Below are 14,412 nucleotides of genomic sequence, written 5' to 3' on the forward strand. Positions count from 1 at the left end.
CTCAAAAAGACCAGAGACAGAAAACAACAATTTTGATTTTGAGCATCAAAATATCTTGCATGATTTGGGCATCACACTTAATATGAAAATGTCTCTTGATTTATCATTTTGTTTTCCTTCAATTCTCTTTCGTGCGGTAGCATAGATGCGTGAGCACTTCAGAGGAAAAAATATTGCACTGGCACTTACAGTCATTAAGAAACCAACATTTACGAGACATCTTTGGCATGTGTCACCAGATAACTTAGTACTGCTTCATGAGAATACAGGAGGAATGTTACCCTTTTTTCCCAACCTTTCTTTTTTTTCTCTCTCTCTCACAGCAGAAGTCTGGAAGTAGATTCACAGAGGACACTGTAAAGCAATTGCTCTTTGTAATCTATGACGGCAGGGTTGATTTCTTGAACAGCTCAGTCAGCGAGTTTGCAATTTGGTCCCCAGAATCCGTCACCAGGAGTCTCCGCAGTTTCCTGCCGACATGCTTTGGCAGCTGACAGACAAAGAGGAGACAAGAGTCTAGGAACGGGGAGAAGTTATGACATGCAGCATAGTCTGCCAGCTGGAACACTGTAGATTCATCGAGATGGGATCGCAGGAGGATGCCTGTCGCTCTCTGCACCAGAGGACAGAACCGCACCTCTTGGGGGCAACTCGAGTCCCTCAGAGTCATGCAATATTTGGCAGTACTGAGAACATCTAGAAGGCCACCGATACTTTCGCCAGACAGGGCACGGAGCATCCTGCACTGGAAGGGATGGCAGTCGTAGAGCCCGTGCAGGATGTATGTGATGCTCCTGGCACAGACATTCGTCAGTTTGATCATGTCCTGGGCTGCCTCCTGGAAGTTCCCCATCAGGAGGCAGGCAAAGTATTCCGATCTCGCGGCAAGCACCTGCCGATTGGCTCTCACCATCTCACCCCCTTCACAGATGAGAGAAACATCCAGTGGGTATCCATCTGCCTGGTAGAGGCACTCCTCTGTGTCACTGTCTGAGATGCCACCGTCATCCATTGACTGTTGTGGCACTGCCACTCCCCTCAGGTCGGTGTCTCCAGTCAAGAAATGTTTGTCGCAGTGGTGCTCCCAGGGTGGAAGCAACACGCTGGATGCATGACTCAAGCTCTCTCCTACTTGCCTGACTGTCTTTCCAGATGTCGCTTTGCTGCACTGCTCCAGCAGGTAATGGAGTCCACCACAGTTGATAAGAAGGTACCTCAGGACAGACTTGGCACTAGGCATGCACACAAAGAAAAACAAAGAAGTCAAAGATTCAATCGTAACATTAAGAAGAAAACAATGTGAAAGGTATAATCATTAATCAAACCAAAACATGACGGCAATTCAATAATTTCTAATCAATTTGCAAGCAACGTGGCAGCAGGTCTATAGAAACACATTCTATGCAGAATCTTATAAAATTATAGTAACACATTGCTTTTGCTAACAGAAAAAAAAAAAACACATCAAAACAAACACACCGTAAACACATAGGTGCACTTTTCTTGTCCCGAAAAACATTGAAAGTTGAGGATGTGCATTATTGTTCAGAAACACAAATGCAAGCAAATTCCCGCTCACGGCAGGAAGCCAATATATTGTCAATTTATTATGAAAGCACATGTAATTGCCAGTAGGAACATGTCCAAGAAATGTGAATGAAAATGATTTGAAATTTCTGTGACAAAGCTATAATTCAGGAAAATACACATCATGACAGGATATACATTTGCTGCCATTGAAATCGAATTAAAGAAGTATTGGCTCACTGGCATTCAAATCTGCAATAAAATCAGAAGTTTTCTGAAGCCATGTCCCCCAGCATTTTACAGTGAATATCTTCCCTTCTTGCAGTACAAAACTGCCGTAATTCTTCGTAATTTGTAACACAGATTTGCTGTAATTCTGTCAAAAAACAAGAGTAATTTACTCCAGGCGAAGTATCATTCATGGGCACAGCCATGACATGTTTTGGGTTTTTTCCCCCACCTGATGTCCAAAGTTGGGTGTGCCTTATACATGAGTGTTTACTGTACTTAACCCATATCTGCCGATTTCTGTAATATACAGTAATTCATACGAAAGCAGCAATCACCAATCAAAGGGATACCAGTAACCTGTAGCAGAAATAACTTGGACAATGACTTCATTTATATGTGAGATTGAACAATGCATTATGCATATGCACTAAGTCCCATCCATAGGTTTTAGATTTAGACCACAGTAGTCCACAGCACCTATTAATTTCCAAACAAATATTTCATCCTATTTGTAGGCATTATACCATATAATTCTTATACTATTGGAAAGCTCACATCGTGAAGATTTCAAATATGATGATTGTGTTTCCATCTGAAGACTATCTATATTTTTCATAATTGGTTACATTTGAATAAGTGATATGATTATTTACATCTTAAAAGACCATTATTTTCTCTTGGAAGTGATACATAAAGTTTTCCATACTTTTCTTTTTTGAAGTGTCAGTGACGTCAATTAGAAGTTGAGAGAGAACAGCTGAGTGAACATGAGTAAAATAGCCTCTGGCACAAGATAAACTGCATTACACGGCCGGCAGATATGGGTTAAACTTGGTCTGGAAAATTATATGTTGTTTATACCAAGGAGTGAGTTTAGTCACCTGTACAGATAAGGAATTGAGATGGCTGCTTGCAGCTTGTCTTCTTCCAGCTGCCCCAGTAGAATGTGTTCCACTTCCTTCTGTCCAAACGATGTTCCAGCTATCTCTCGTAACAGCATGAGATACTGCCTCCCCTTGCTGCACGGGTTGCTTTCTTCATCACATGAAGCACTGTGCGAGGCTCTCCATTCCTTCTGATTTCCCGAGGTCGTTGCTCCTTTGGACAGTTTTTCATCAGCAGTCTGTGATCTGAATATGAGGTAGGGGATGCCGTGCAGGACGAGCTTGTCGAAGAAAAGCCTTGAGGAGAGAATGTCCCTGAGAAGCCGATGGGTCTCTCTGATGGCAACGGATCCATTCATGACATGGTGAAGGAGAGTCTGTATTGAATGCAGCGAGGTTACACACATGATGGCAGGAACATGGTGAAGAAGAATCATCTCTTGTAAAATAAGGACTATGTTTTCTTCCTCCTCTCTCACTCTACGCCTACCTGAAGGTCTCCTCTCACGATCTGTCTCGTCAGTAATGCTACCCAAACTTGTTCTAGGCACCGACGAGATCATCCCTGGTCTACGTGAAGAAGATGGGGTTGAAAGCGAAGAGGCAGTTGACGCTGCACTGTCTACTGCTTTTGAGGATTGTGACTTGTTGGCAGAATGGCTCTCAAGCTCCACATTGTCTGCTCCATCTCTGCTTATTGTCAATGCTGGATGATCTTCTCTGGATGCTTTCGGCCCCCGTGCAGATAATGATGGTGACATTTCTCCTAGATCCTGGGGTGCTATTGAAGAATTGGACTTACTCCTCTCACCAACATCAGATTCCTCACCGAGGGTCAGCTTTCTCCTGGCTTGTTCTAGCAAGGACTCATTGTGCCCATGCGTCACAGAGTCCATAGACTGCTTACTGTTGCCCTCCTTCTCCTCACATCTGGCACAATCTGAGTCATTACGGCTCTCGCATGAATCCTCGACACTGCTCTCACTGTCTGATGCTTCACTCACAATTGGGCTGAAAACCTCTTCACCATAGTAAAATTTTTGAGGAGACGACGGACTGTATGAGTGGGTTGGACTGCTACTGGGAGACGCACTGTCGCTCTTTGGCGGTGACATCATGGAGCTTGGAAACTGGTAAGCAGGGGGCCTGACCTGGGCAGGAGAGAGTCTCCCACTACCCACGTCTTTCTCTGGTGACATTCCAAATGCTATCTGCCGGGGTGGGGACATACACATACCGGAGGTGTTGCTGTGAGATCCTGGTGACATGCGCGGGCTCTCTGGACACCACTGAAATTGATGCTGAGGTGACAGGCCATCCACATTCACAGGATAGCCCTGGGGCACCTGCATGGGACTGAAGGGTGGATTCATCTCTGAGTCAGTCTTGGCCAGGGGAGCACAGTCTTTGGATTCATCATCCTTCCTTCTTCTCTTTGACCTTTGCTTTCTTGTCCTCTTTCTTTTTCCCTTAAGCACCAGTCTATGACTTTCTTCATCAGATGTATTTCCTGTCAATGGGGTACACAGAGAAGCATGAAATTGGTCACATGTCTCAAAGAATCAAGGTTAGCTTGGAGACAGAAGTTATGCAGCAAAATCATATCAATTCATATGAAAAAAAGAAAGTTGTACAAGTCTTCGGTATATCAAAATTGCTCCATGCTAAAGCTGACTTCAATATCACAGAATAGCAGAAGAAAATTATGGAGTTTTCAGTTTACATGATTTCACAAAGCAGAGATACTAGCCACCTCAGATGATGTTATCAACTCAGTCATATAAATCTTCCATGTCTTCTTTCAAATGAACTGAATGAATAAATTGCATCTTTCACATTAAATTGCTGTACAGTTGTTATAATGCAGTAATGATAACTTCACAGGGAGATGATTGTTGTTGGTACATCATCTACCAATACCATATTTATATTACATATATTTATATTTACAGATATTTATTCTACAACATCCTTATCCTCTTCATGCAATTAAATGCCTGTTTGGTGACACTGGTTTTGGGACATTCATACACTCATCAAAGAAGAAAACTTATCATCAGCTCATGGCATTATTTCTACCTTCTTCTGCCTCCAGATGTTGAGCCTTTACTTTCTTTGCCAGACATGAAATCAGCAAGTTTACTATGTTCAAGGCGGCAAATTGCTCCATGGCTGCGGCGTCGAAGCGGAACTCTGCAATAGCTGCAATGACGAGAGACACTGGGACACCATGCCTCAGCTCTGTGGTGTCATCAAGCAGATCTACAAGGAAGCGGAGGCCATCCATTTCACACATCTTAGCTCTATTCACAGACTCCTGGCAACAGAGGCAGAGGTAATGGGCACATTGTTCCCTCACTGACGTCTTGATGGAGTGGTTCAGTGCCGTTGCCTTGAAAAATTTGACAAAGCCAGCGTTACCCAGAGCAGCACGGCCAATGTCGCTGGACATCAAGTTTCCAATGCACTCCCAGGCATGGTGCTGAATGTCCTGTCTATGATGCGAGAGCAGATCAAACAGGTTGGTCAGGTGGTTGTTCTCTAGGACGGGATTGGCTGCGGCTATGGGGAGAGACAGTCGGCAGCGAGACTTGCACCTGTTGAACGGGGCAGTGAGTGCCACAGCAGTCTCCACTGCCATGAGGACCAGCTTACTGTCTGAAGACGTGAACTTCTTGCAGACTGAGCGAAGCCCACCATAGTCGACAACCTCCCACAACAGGGTCCTGTCTTCCCGACCAGCAATCATTTTGAGAACTCTGAGAAGGCTATGGCAACACCCTCCATCATCGATGTCATCAAGGGCTTGGACTAGGAGTGGGAGGATGTCTTCCTCTTTACGGAGTTGCTCATCTACGTTGGCAGTTTTGATAAGGTTGGCCAGACTCCGGGCACATCGGTTGACTATGCTGATTGAAGAGTTGGTGTATTGCCTAAGTGTAGCAGCTAAATAAAGAGACATTATTGCCTGTTAATCCTGGCTGCTGGCACCAACAACACTTGATGCAGTATTCTATTCTAACTTGACAACAAGAGCCTACTCATTAATAGTTCATTACAGGAAACCACAAACTCAATCTATAGGACAGACCCAAGCATTTTTTACTGTTCGGTGATGGATTTCTCTGTAAAATCTAGTGGCGTGAACTACATGTATAAGCATAGTACATGGAACATTTTTTTTCTTTACTACTAATCAATATAATCTGAAGATACATGTTCTAAATCATCTAGACATAATATGTAACAAAGTAGAAAAGAATTGTTATACACATTATCTATTCTCAGAGATCTATTTACTGTAACTTTCATTACTCATTTTATATTTTGGATTTTATTAGCCTTGCATAGTTCAATTTGGGCATTAGCTTCTATGAAATATTTGTAGAAATAATATACACTAATAAAACAAATACTGTGAATTCCCTTTATATCTTTGTTGCAAGATGAATGAGAAAAGAGCAGAATACAAGGTTACGGTACCACAACCATGACAAGCACAATCATACAATAACTGTGAAATTATCTAGCCAGAGATCAACATCACAGCGGAGAGCCATTTATTGTTTCTTTTTGCCAATTATGATAATATCTGTTCATTCTCAACACCTCACTGCAAACAGCAGTGACTGCAAATTCTGTATGTACTGTACATCACACATAAACTTACCAATTGTTGCTATTCCATCCAATTCCTTGACCTGGAGTGGAATATAAAAACAGATGAAAGTTGAACTTCCATTTGTGAGTAGGATCACTGGATCATTAATGTATCCGAGTAAATGACAGTGTCTTTCACACTTTACTGACTTATGATTGCAACTTATTGAAACATTTATCATGTTTACAAGTTTTCCACTTTGTAAAAATGACAGAATAAACAAAGAAATATGCAAATTCTCTCTGATTACAATGTAGTTGGTGCGCTTTTTTTGTCTGCATTACAAAAGTGAACTACATGTACTGTAAAAGTGGATATTTCAATGTGACTAATTTTTCACGCTCGGCCAGGTGAGAAGAGTTTTGTGTGTTTTTAATTCCGCGGAATCATGTTAAGACATTGACTACTGGAACATACAAGCTGTATGGCAAGGGAAAATATTCACACGCTTTTATTAGGTGATCCGAGTATCCTCTCGGATCACCTTCTGTATCTGTACTGAATCTTTCTTCTTTCTTTGTTTCTTTCTTTATTTCTCCTCAAAAGTTGTGCAGAGGTTAGCTCAGAAAGTGCATTGCCTCTCAATGTCAAACTCATACCATATATGTATCATGTCGCAAAGACGACAGCGCAAGTAAAAACATAGTGATCAGTCGACCGTGACGTCACTATGACGTCATTATATGAAAACACATTTTCATGCATGTCTCATTAATGGAATAGAATATTTCAATGAAATTTACGTCACATATATTTCAAGTCATGCGAATTCTACTCATATTCTCAAAATTCGTTTTTATCTCAAAACGCGCGCGTTAAAATATTTGTATGCTCAAATCGAGCTCAAAACTTTTTTGCACACGTTTCAGACCATTTGGAGCATTTTTTGAAAAATTGAAAAAATTGGACGGACGCGTACGCGCGCGCACATATTCGCACGCACAGCTCATATGAAATAGAAATTTTCAATTTTTTCACACGGATCGGATGTCCGAAATGTCAAGGAATATTTATACCAAGTTTCAAGTCGATCCGATTCAATATGACGTCATACGGACCCGTCAAATTCAAAATTCCGCGCGTGCGTTAATGGGGATACACAGTGCAACTATGCCAAAAAACCGCCAATTTTAAATCGGATTTTACTCGTCAGGATGGACGGTGACCCCCCATTTTCTTGACATATTCTGAAAGCTGATGAGTTGTACATGTCATTTCATGGGCTGGCTATGCTGACAAAATGATTGAAAGATATCAAATTTCTGAATAAAGTAAAAAAAGTAAATTTTCAAAATGACGTCATCAAATTTCAAGTTTGCTCGAGCGTATCTCACTTATCCTTTGCTAATTTTCACCTAAATTTCAATATGTTGTAGCTTATGAAATGCTCTTTCATAAATGTAATTACACAAATTTGATTAGATGACGACATCACCTCGAAAAAATGGATTGAAGGTAACCTTGTCAAATTTGACCAGTTTACGTGTAATCTCTATGGGAGTGCAATTTTTATGGAAATGAAAATTGACATGACTATCTTTATCGAGCACTAGCTCACTTATGCTTCGGTGAATTTCTCTAAGATTTTAATATGTTGTAGCTGAGACGTAGGGCTATCGTAAGTGTGCCATTTGTTTTTTCATACGTTGTCGGGATCACGTGAAAAAAACTTGGTTGAAATTAAAGCTTATCTTCGATGTATTGTAATATTTCTTTCTTTTTACAACTTTATGTGCAATAACTCAAGAAAAACATACCCTATCACCACCATATTGTGCACATATTTAGTTCATGTCACGAACATTATTTCATAAAAGAACAACTACTTGATCAGACGCTATCTTGGGTATGTAAATTAGGGTCAAAGGTCATAAATGTTTTATCCTGTATCTTGGTGAATACATGTCCTGTCTTTCCCATATTTTGCACACGCAAAGATCATGTTACAAGAATCATTTCACAAAATAACCACTCTTTGCTCAGATGCCATCTTGTCTGTGCAAAGTGGTGTCAAAAGGTCATATGTACTTCTTTCAGTTTCTTCGTTATGACGTGTTATCTCTATGGGAGGGAATTTTTCTAGATGTGAAAATTGACATGATTGTCTTTATCGAGCACTAGCTCACTTACCCTTCGGTGAATTTTTCCTCAGATTTTAATATGTTGTAACTGAGATTTTGCGCTATCGTTCCGTGCCCTTTGTTTTTTCATATGATGTCGGGATCATGTTACAATACTTGGTTGAAATTAAAGCTTATCTTCGATGTATTGAGCTATTTCTATGTTTCTGCAACTTTCTTTGCAATAACTCAAGAAAAACAGCCCCTATCACCCCCATATTTTGCACATGTTTAGTTCATGTCACGCACATTATTTCATAAAATAACAAATACTTGATCGGACAATATCTTGGGTATGTAAATTAGGGTCAAAGGTCACAAATGTTTCATCCTGTATCTTGGTGAATACATGTCTTATCTTTCCCATATTTTGCACACGCAAAGATCATGTTACAAGAATCATTTCACAAAATAACCACTTTTTGCTCAGATGCCATCTAGGTTGTGCAAAGTGGGGTCAAAGGTCATATGTACTTGTTGCTGTATCTTCGTTATAGTGTATACAGATTTGGTACCAAAGATGGCAGATATGACTCCCTTTTCTAAATGAGAATCCAAACATCACACGGCCAATGTCTCGAACACAGATGAAACCTGCATGGCCATGCCTATTGCGATCAGGACTTGAATCATTGATTAAAAAAAAAAAAAAATCGGATCACCTTAATTTGTCAGTGATGACAAATTACAATCTCTAGTTTTCGCACTAGCTTCTGGTTGCGTGAAATGCGCGAAAATTTCAACACCGTGAAAATGTCCACTTTCACAGTACTACCAGGTCCTTTTGGCAGTTATCTTCTGACAGCTAGATAAATACTGGATAACTCCAACCTATACATGTGCTATTCTATGAGTATAACTAGTATTAAACTGTTCTTTAACTTGAAACCATAACATGTGGAGTTCTGTGTCTCTCACTCACCTGTTGAGCATTGGATTTATCAAGACAACAGGTCGCCAAGACACTGATCGAAAGGTCCACAACTGTTTCCTCATCAAGCCTTGACCGCAGGATCTCCAGCAGGTTGTTCATCCCATCAGACAAGTGGAATTTGACCAGAAAGTCTTTGTAGAACGACTTGGAAGTGTGGATCTTTTCTCGAATACCTCTCAGCGTTGATTCAATTATGCCGCTCTCTTTCCCTGGGTCCAAATTAGTGATATAGAGTTCTGCAGATGCAGCCATGTTGGTGATTTCCCGTTTCTTAACAAAGTGGGTCCTGAGCCATGGGTAAACTGTTTACAAATCTGTTCTGTAGTGGCAGATGAAGACTCCAGCTGCTCTGGAAAGGACTGGGCAAATCAATCTTGTACAGTCATTCTTGCTGGAATAGTAAAGCAGCTGAGGGGCATCCAATCACAGTCTCCTGTAGCACTGTACCTCTTTGTCAAGAAATAAGCTGCAGAAAAAAGTAAACAAACAAACTAAAGAAGTGCAAAAAGAAGAGAGGGTGCAAACACACAATTAGAGTATATCACTCAAATGCAAGTATTCAACAGTGAAGAACTGAATTCAGACATTTATAAATCATAGATCTACATGTAGGGCCTATGCTTGCGAGATGTCTTCAAACAAACATCCCTAAAACTATCCTACACAGGGTACAGCCCTATTGCTGAACAGAAGTCGAGCAAAAGTCCAGCTAAAAAAACAAAACAAAAAACTGTTACACTTACAGTAGACCTAGTGCTAAAAGTTTCATAATGTAGTATACAATGAACATTGTGTACCCTGTAAACTCTGAGAATCTGTAGGCCTAGGCCTAACCCCGGGACGCTCCGTGTACACAGTTACACACTGTGGGAGCGTCCTGAGTCAATAGAGTGCTATATCGGTAAGCTTGAAAAACATACACAGTCTGTCACAGATTTTCGCGCCTCCGTAAGTTTCGAATTTCACTAGAAAAAAACTTACTTTTATAGTATACATAAGATTCTTATCTAATTCCTACCATACGTTCACCTTGTTCTTGTTCACACTGGTCCAATGATCTTGAAAAAACGTTTTTTTTACAGGTCCATCGCCTAGCTCCCCATCCCATTCACCATTTTCGAAATCAGTATGCAGTACACTGCGCACGTAAATATTCATGTGCTGGGCGGAGTCGCAATGCTTTTAGCCTTCTGACAAGGCCTGCGCGCGCGTACCCACCCAGAAAGCAACGCAATATACAGCGAGAGGGTTTGCCACAACAGTATGATACGGCCTTGCCATAAAGCTACAGCTGTACATATGAATTGACGGCCAGCGCATGCGCACAAGTTTCAAATCCATTGACTGTATAAGATGTCGTTCTCCCAAGTTCCTTTCGACCGAGTCGTATTTAACTCATCAATTCGAGCAGAAATGGAATATTGGCAGGACCAAAAGTTGAACGCAGTCAGTCTTCAACATTATAACTTCACCTGTAAGTCTTCATTACAGAATTTTTGTGATTTCATATTGATATTTAGGCGCTATACTTCACCTGTCATGATCATATATCTGCTACAATGCGCAGTTAGCCTAGGCCCTACATCATTTCACTGGTAGTGGTACCATTACCATTGTATAGACACCTCTATGTTCCTCGACATCTTGGACCTATAGAAGTATAATTAACATATGGCACTGCACTCTTGAACTCTGGACTTTATCATGACATTAGCATATCACTACAGATGGTTCAGGGAAACTTTCTCCACCTATCCTCCTAACGTAAATTACATAATACGAGATAGGTCTTTTAAATAACTTTTGTAGTCCTACTGGTAACATTTAAATTCACATACCCAATCCAATCCAGCAGGCAACGCACGCTTTCAATCGTTTGTGGTGCCAATTGTAAATACTTTGAGCGATTTTGTGAAGAGGGCGTGGAAGTGAACCAAAACTACAAAAGAGTAGGAGCCTCACCTATCACTAACGGTAACACTAACAGATATATCTCACTCTCAGCTTTTACCACACTCTCCATGCCATGGTCATGGATCAGCACTGACATGATTACAGCACAGCACAGTAAAATGTCAGTAGAATTCTAGGTCCTACTGCACCGTAACCGCAGCAGCGACCCCATACGGACAAATACGTACCGTAAAGGGGTCGCACAGCAAGCCTATACCTGTCACTGAAGCACCCGATATGGCTTAGCATTTCGGTGACCAGAGACCAAAATACAGGGTTTTACACTGAAATTAGTAGCCTTACTCTTAGATAAGATACTTACAATCACAGCAGGCGAAGTCGATTTACAATATGATCTGTTTTGAGAGCCCAGTGAAAGAGTTTATCCGAGGGTTTTAATAGTCCTACCGCATTTCGTATCGTGGTACGACTTACACAGCGCATGCGCGAATATGGATAAAACGTAGCACATACTATAATACGCAATGTATGCGTGTGGAAAAAAACCGGACGGCTCGCTGAGAACTGAAATGAATATTCATAAGACGTAACAAAAGAGAATGCATGCTGGGCGCTGATTTACTATCGGGCCTACCGGCACTTATTAATTTCGTTTTTAAAGCACATTTCGAATGTGTGGTTCATTATTTATTTGCAATAAAGGAAGTGCACACATAATGAACATCTGGAGATATGACGGATTAAGAAAATAACAGGTGATTTTCATGATAGAGGGTATGTTTGTTTCTTTGTTTGTTTCTTTGTTTGTTTTTTCCCAGTCTGCAGGGGCAATGTCCCAGATGTCTCATCTATAAATCAAGTTTCCTTTCACACTGTAAAATGTTGTACATTCACAATGGGCTCCACTCACAAGCTCTGCTTCTTGGGGACTCATATTCATTTTTGCTTCATGTTTATTATCTGCTGTGATTTGATTTGAATACACTTCTGTTACATACATGTCTTGTTTATTTTCAATGTTTTAGGATTGTTTGATTATTTCTTAAAGAGACCTTTCTTTTTTCAAAGACTTCCACCGTATGGGAATCCTTTCCTGTCTTTTTCTTTCGGGCATTTCACTTGCTGTTTGATTGTGTGTGTGTGTCTGCATGCATGTGTGTTTAATGATTATTTGTGTGTAACAAGTTGGATGAACTGGAAGCTAAATTTCTATGTACTGTAATATAGAGATCAATAAAGTTGACTCTGAGTAGTCCTTCATTTTCTTCATTCATTCATTCATTCATTCATAGCAACGGGACAAGAAGTGTCTTCCGAAATTTTTATATCAGAATGTCATAACTTCCTTTTTTTTTTTAAATCTGATTTTATCATTTTTGCAGTGTTATCCTGGATTTTTTTTTTTCATTCTCATGAAATATAGATGAAGTTTTAGACTGGCTTTCATCTTAAAGGTATGATGGATTGGTTAATGAAAAACTAGAAATTAACCCTTTCAGATCCATCCATATGGTCATGGGGATTGTATTCCACTGCTCCCTATGTCATTTTCAAAACATTTAGTGTCTTTTTTTTGCACTATTATCGACACTATATCTAATAACACTATACACTCAATTATAGCTTCATATTGATATTGTTATTTATACATACGAGTGTGTGATTACACCGTTTATGTATTAGTGATGGTAATGTACAAGCATATTCATACACTTATTCTCTTCCTTCTCATTCGCATTAGGAATAAAATAAGCACTAAATTATTATGTCATGTCCCTAGTACTCATTCTCATGAATAGTTAAACTTGTCAAATTGTTAAACTGTAAGATGATAAATGTCTAATCAGTAGGCCTATTGCTGTGAAAGATAAATTGTAGACCCCATTCACACATTTTTATTCTTTTGATGCTGTCTTGCTTGATCCGGCAATGGCTTTTTTAAGCCTTTCTATTCGTGTTCAATCAATAATCATTTTTCCTTATCTCATAACCATGCTTGCTTTAATTGATCAATATTTTAATATTATTAATATGTCATCAGAACCTGCCGTGCTTGATAAATTATATAAGATTATGATAATGATATAATGATTATTATTATCATGATTTGAAATATCTAATCATTACTAGTACCCTGTATGGCTTCAGTTGGCTACTTTCACTGTACTTATTGATGCCATTGTATACTCACTTTATCCAAGATTTGGTGATGGAAACCAAAACAAACGCTCTTGCCAAACCCAGTTGGCAATATCATTAAGGTGTCCTTCTGTTTCACTGTGCTTTCCATTATTTCTACCTGCTCCTCTTTAAACTTAATTCCAGCCTCCTCCTCTAATTGCTTGAGAGCATCTTTGAACTCCATGATGATGATACTGATACTATAGTGATAGCTATGAATGGTCCGAGAACTACGAGCAACATTGTACATGTACATATGGCAGATGACGTAAACATGAATATTCATTTGCGCATGCCCAGATCAATTTACTTACGTGATATTTTCAAAATGGCGAGCGGCAGTGTCGATAGTGTCGAGTGGGGTTCCAGCAAAGATGATGGCGATTTCTCTTGTTTTCGGAGGTAATGGTGAGTAATACATAGTCGGCTATAATATTCAACATTATGGTATTACAACATGTGGCTTTTTGTTGCGAATCCATGTGTCGTTTTGAACGGTGAGTTTGTGACAGAATTGTACGCGTCGCAGTACTTCCTAAAAATCGCATGCGATGCTTCGGGGCGCTGTTACTGTGTTACAGCGCCCCGCGACGGGGTTAACTGCACCGGTATGATTACACACCGCCTGTCTGTCGCTTTCGCTCGGCATCTGATCAGGGCACCCACCCACAACCACATCACGGCCAGCTGTGTTCACGAAGCCGATTCACATTTCATATTATTATGGTCATACATCTGTAATAACGTTTCAATCTTCAATTTCTTACTAGTCTAGATGCGGTGCCATGGAACCTGCACCCCCATATTTTGTACTCTGACGACCGTTGTTCTGGCTGTCGGTCCGCCTACGTAGGTAGGATCTTTGCTCAGCTTCTTGGGTCTCCGGCCGTTTTTGGTGGCCGCAGCTGTGCGATGTGGTGTGATCCCTCTCCAAAGAGCTTTTCCTTCGACAGCAAACGA

General features: G+C 40.4%; 1 protein-coding gene across 1 annotated transcript; it reads right to left on the reverse strand.

Annotated features, from left to right (window-relative positions):
• Window positions 1-379: 379 nt before the first annotated feature.
• LOC140227776 (uncharacterized) lies at window positions 380-9,753 on the reverse strand. The gene is made up of 5 exons (XM_072308174.1): window positions 9,346-9,753; window positions 6,313-6,343; window positions 4,722-5,588; window positions 2,640-4,152; window positions 380-1,232 (listed from the first exon to the last, which is right to left on the reverse strand). The coding sequence occupies exons 1-5, from the start codon at window positions 9,607-9,609 to the stop codon at window positions 380-382; spliced, it is 3,528 nt and encodes a 1,175-aa protein (XP_072164275.1). The 5' UTR covers window positions 9,610-9,753.
• Window positions 9,754-14,412: the final 4,659 nt, after the last annotated feature.

Source organism: Diadema setosum, chromosome 4 (assembly GCF_964275005.1).
Source record: "Diadema setosum chromosome 4, eeDiaSeto1, whole genome shotgun sequence".
NCBI classification, from domain to species: domain Eukaryota; kingdom Metazoa; phylum Echinodermata; class Echinoidea; order Diadematoida; family Diadematidae; genus Diadema; species Diadema setosum.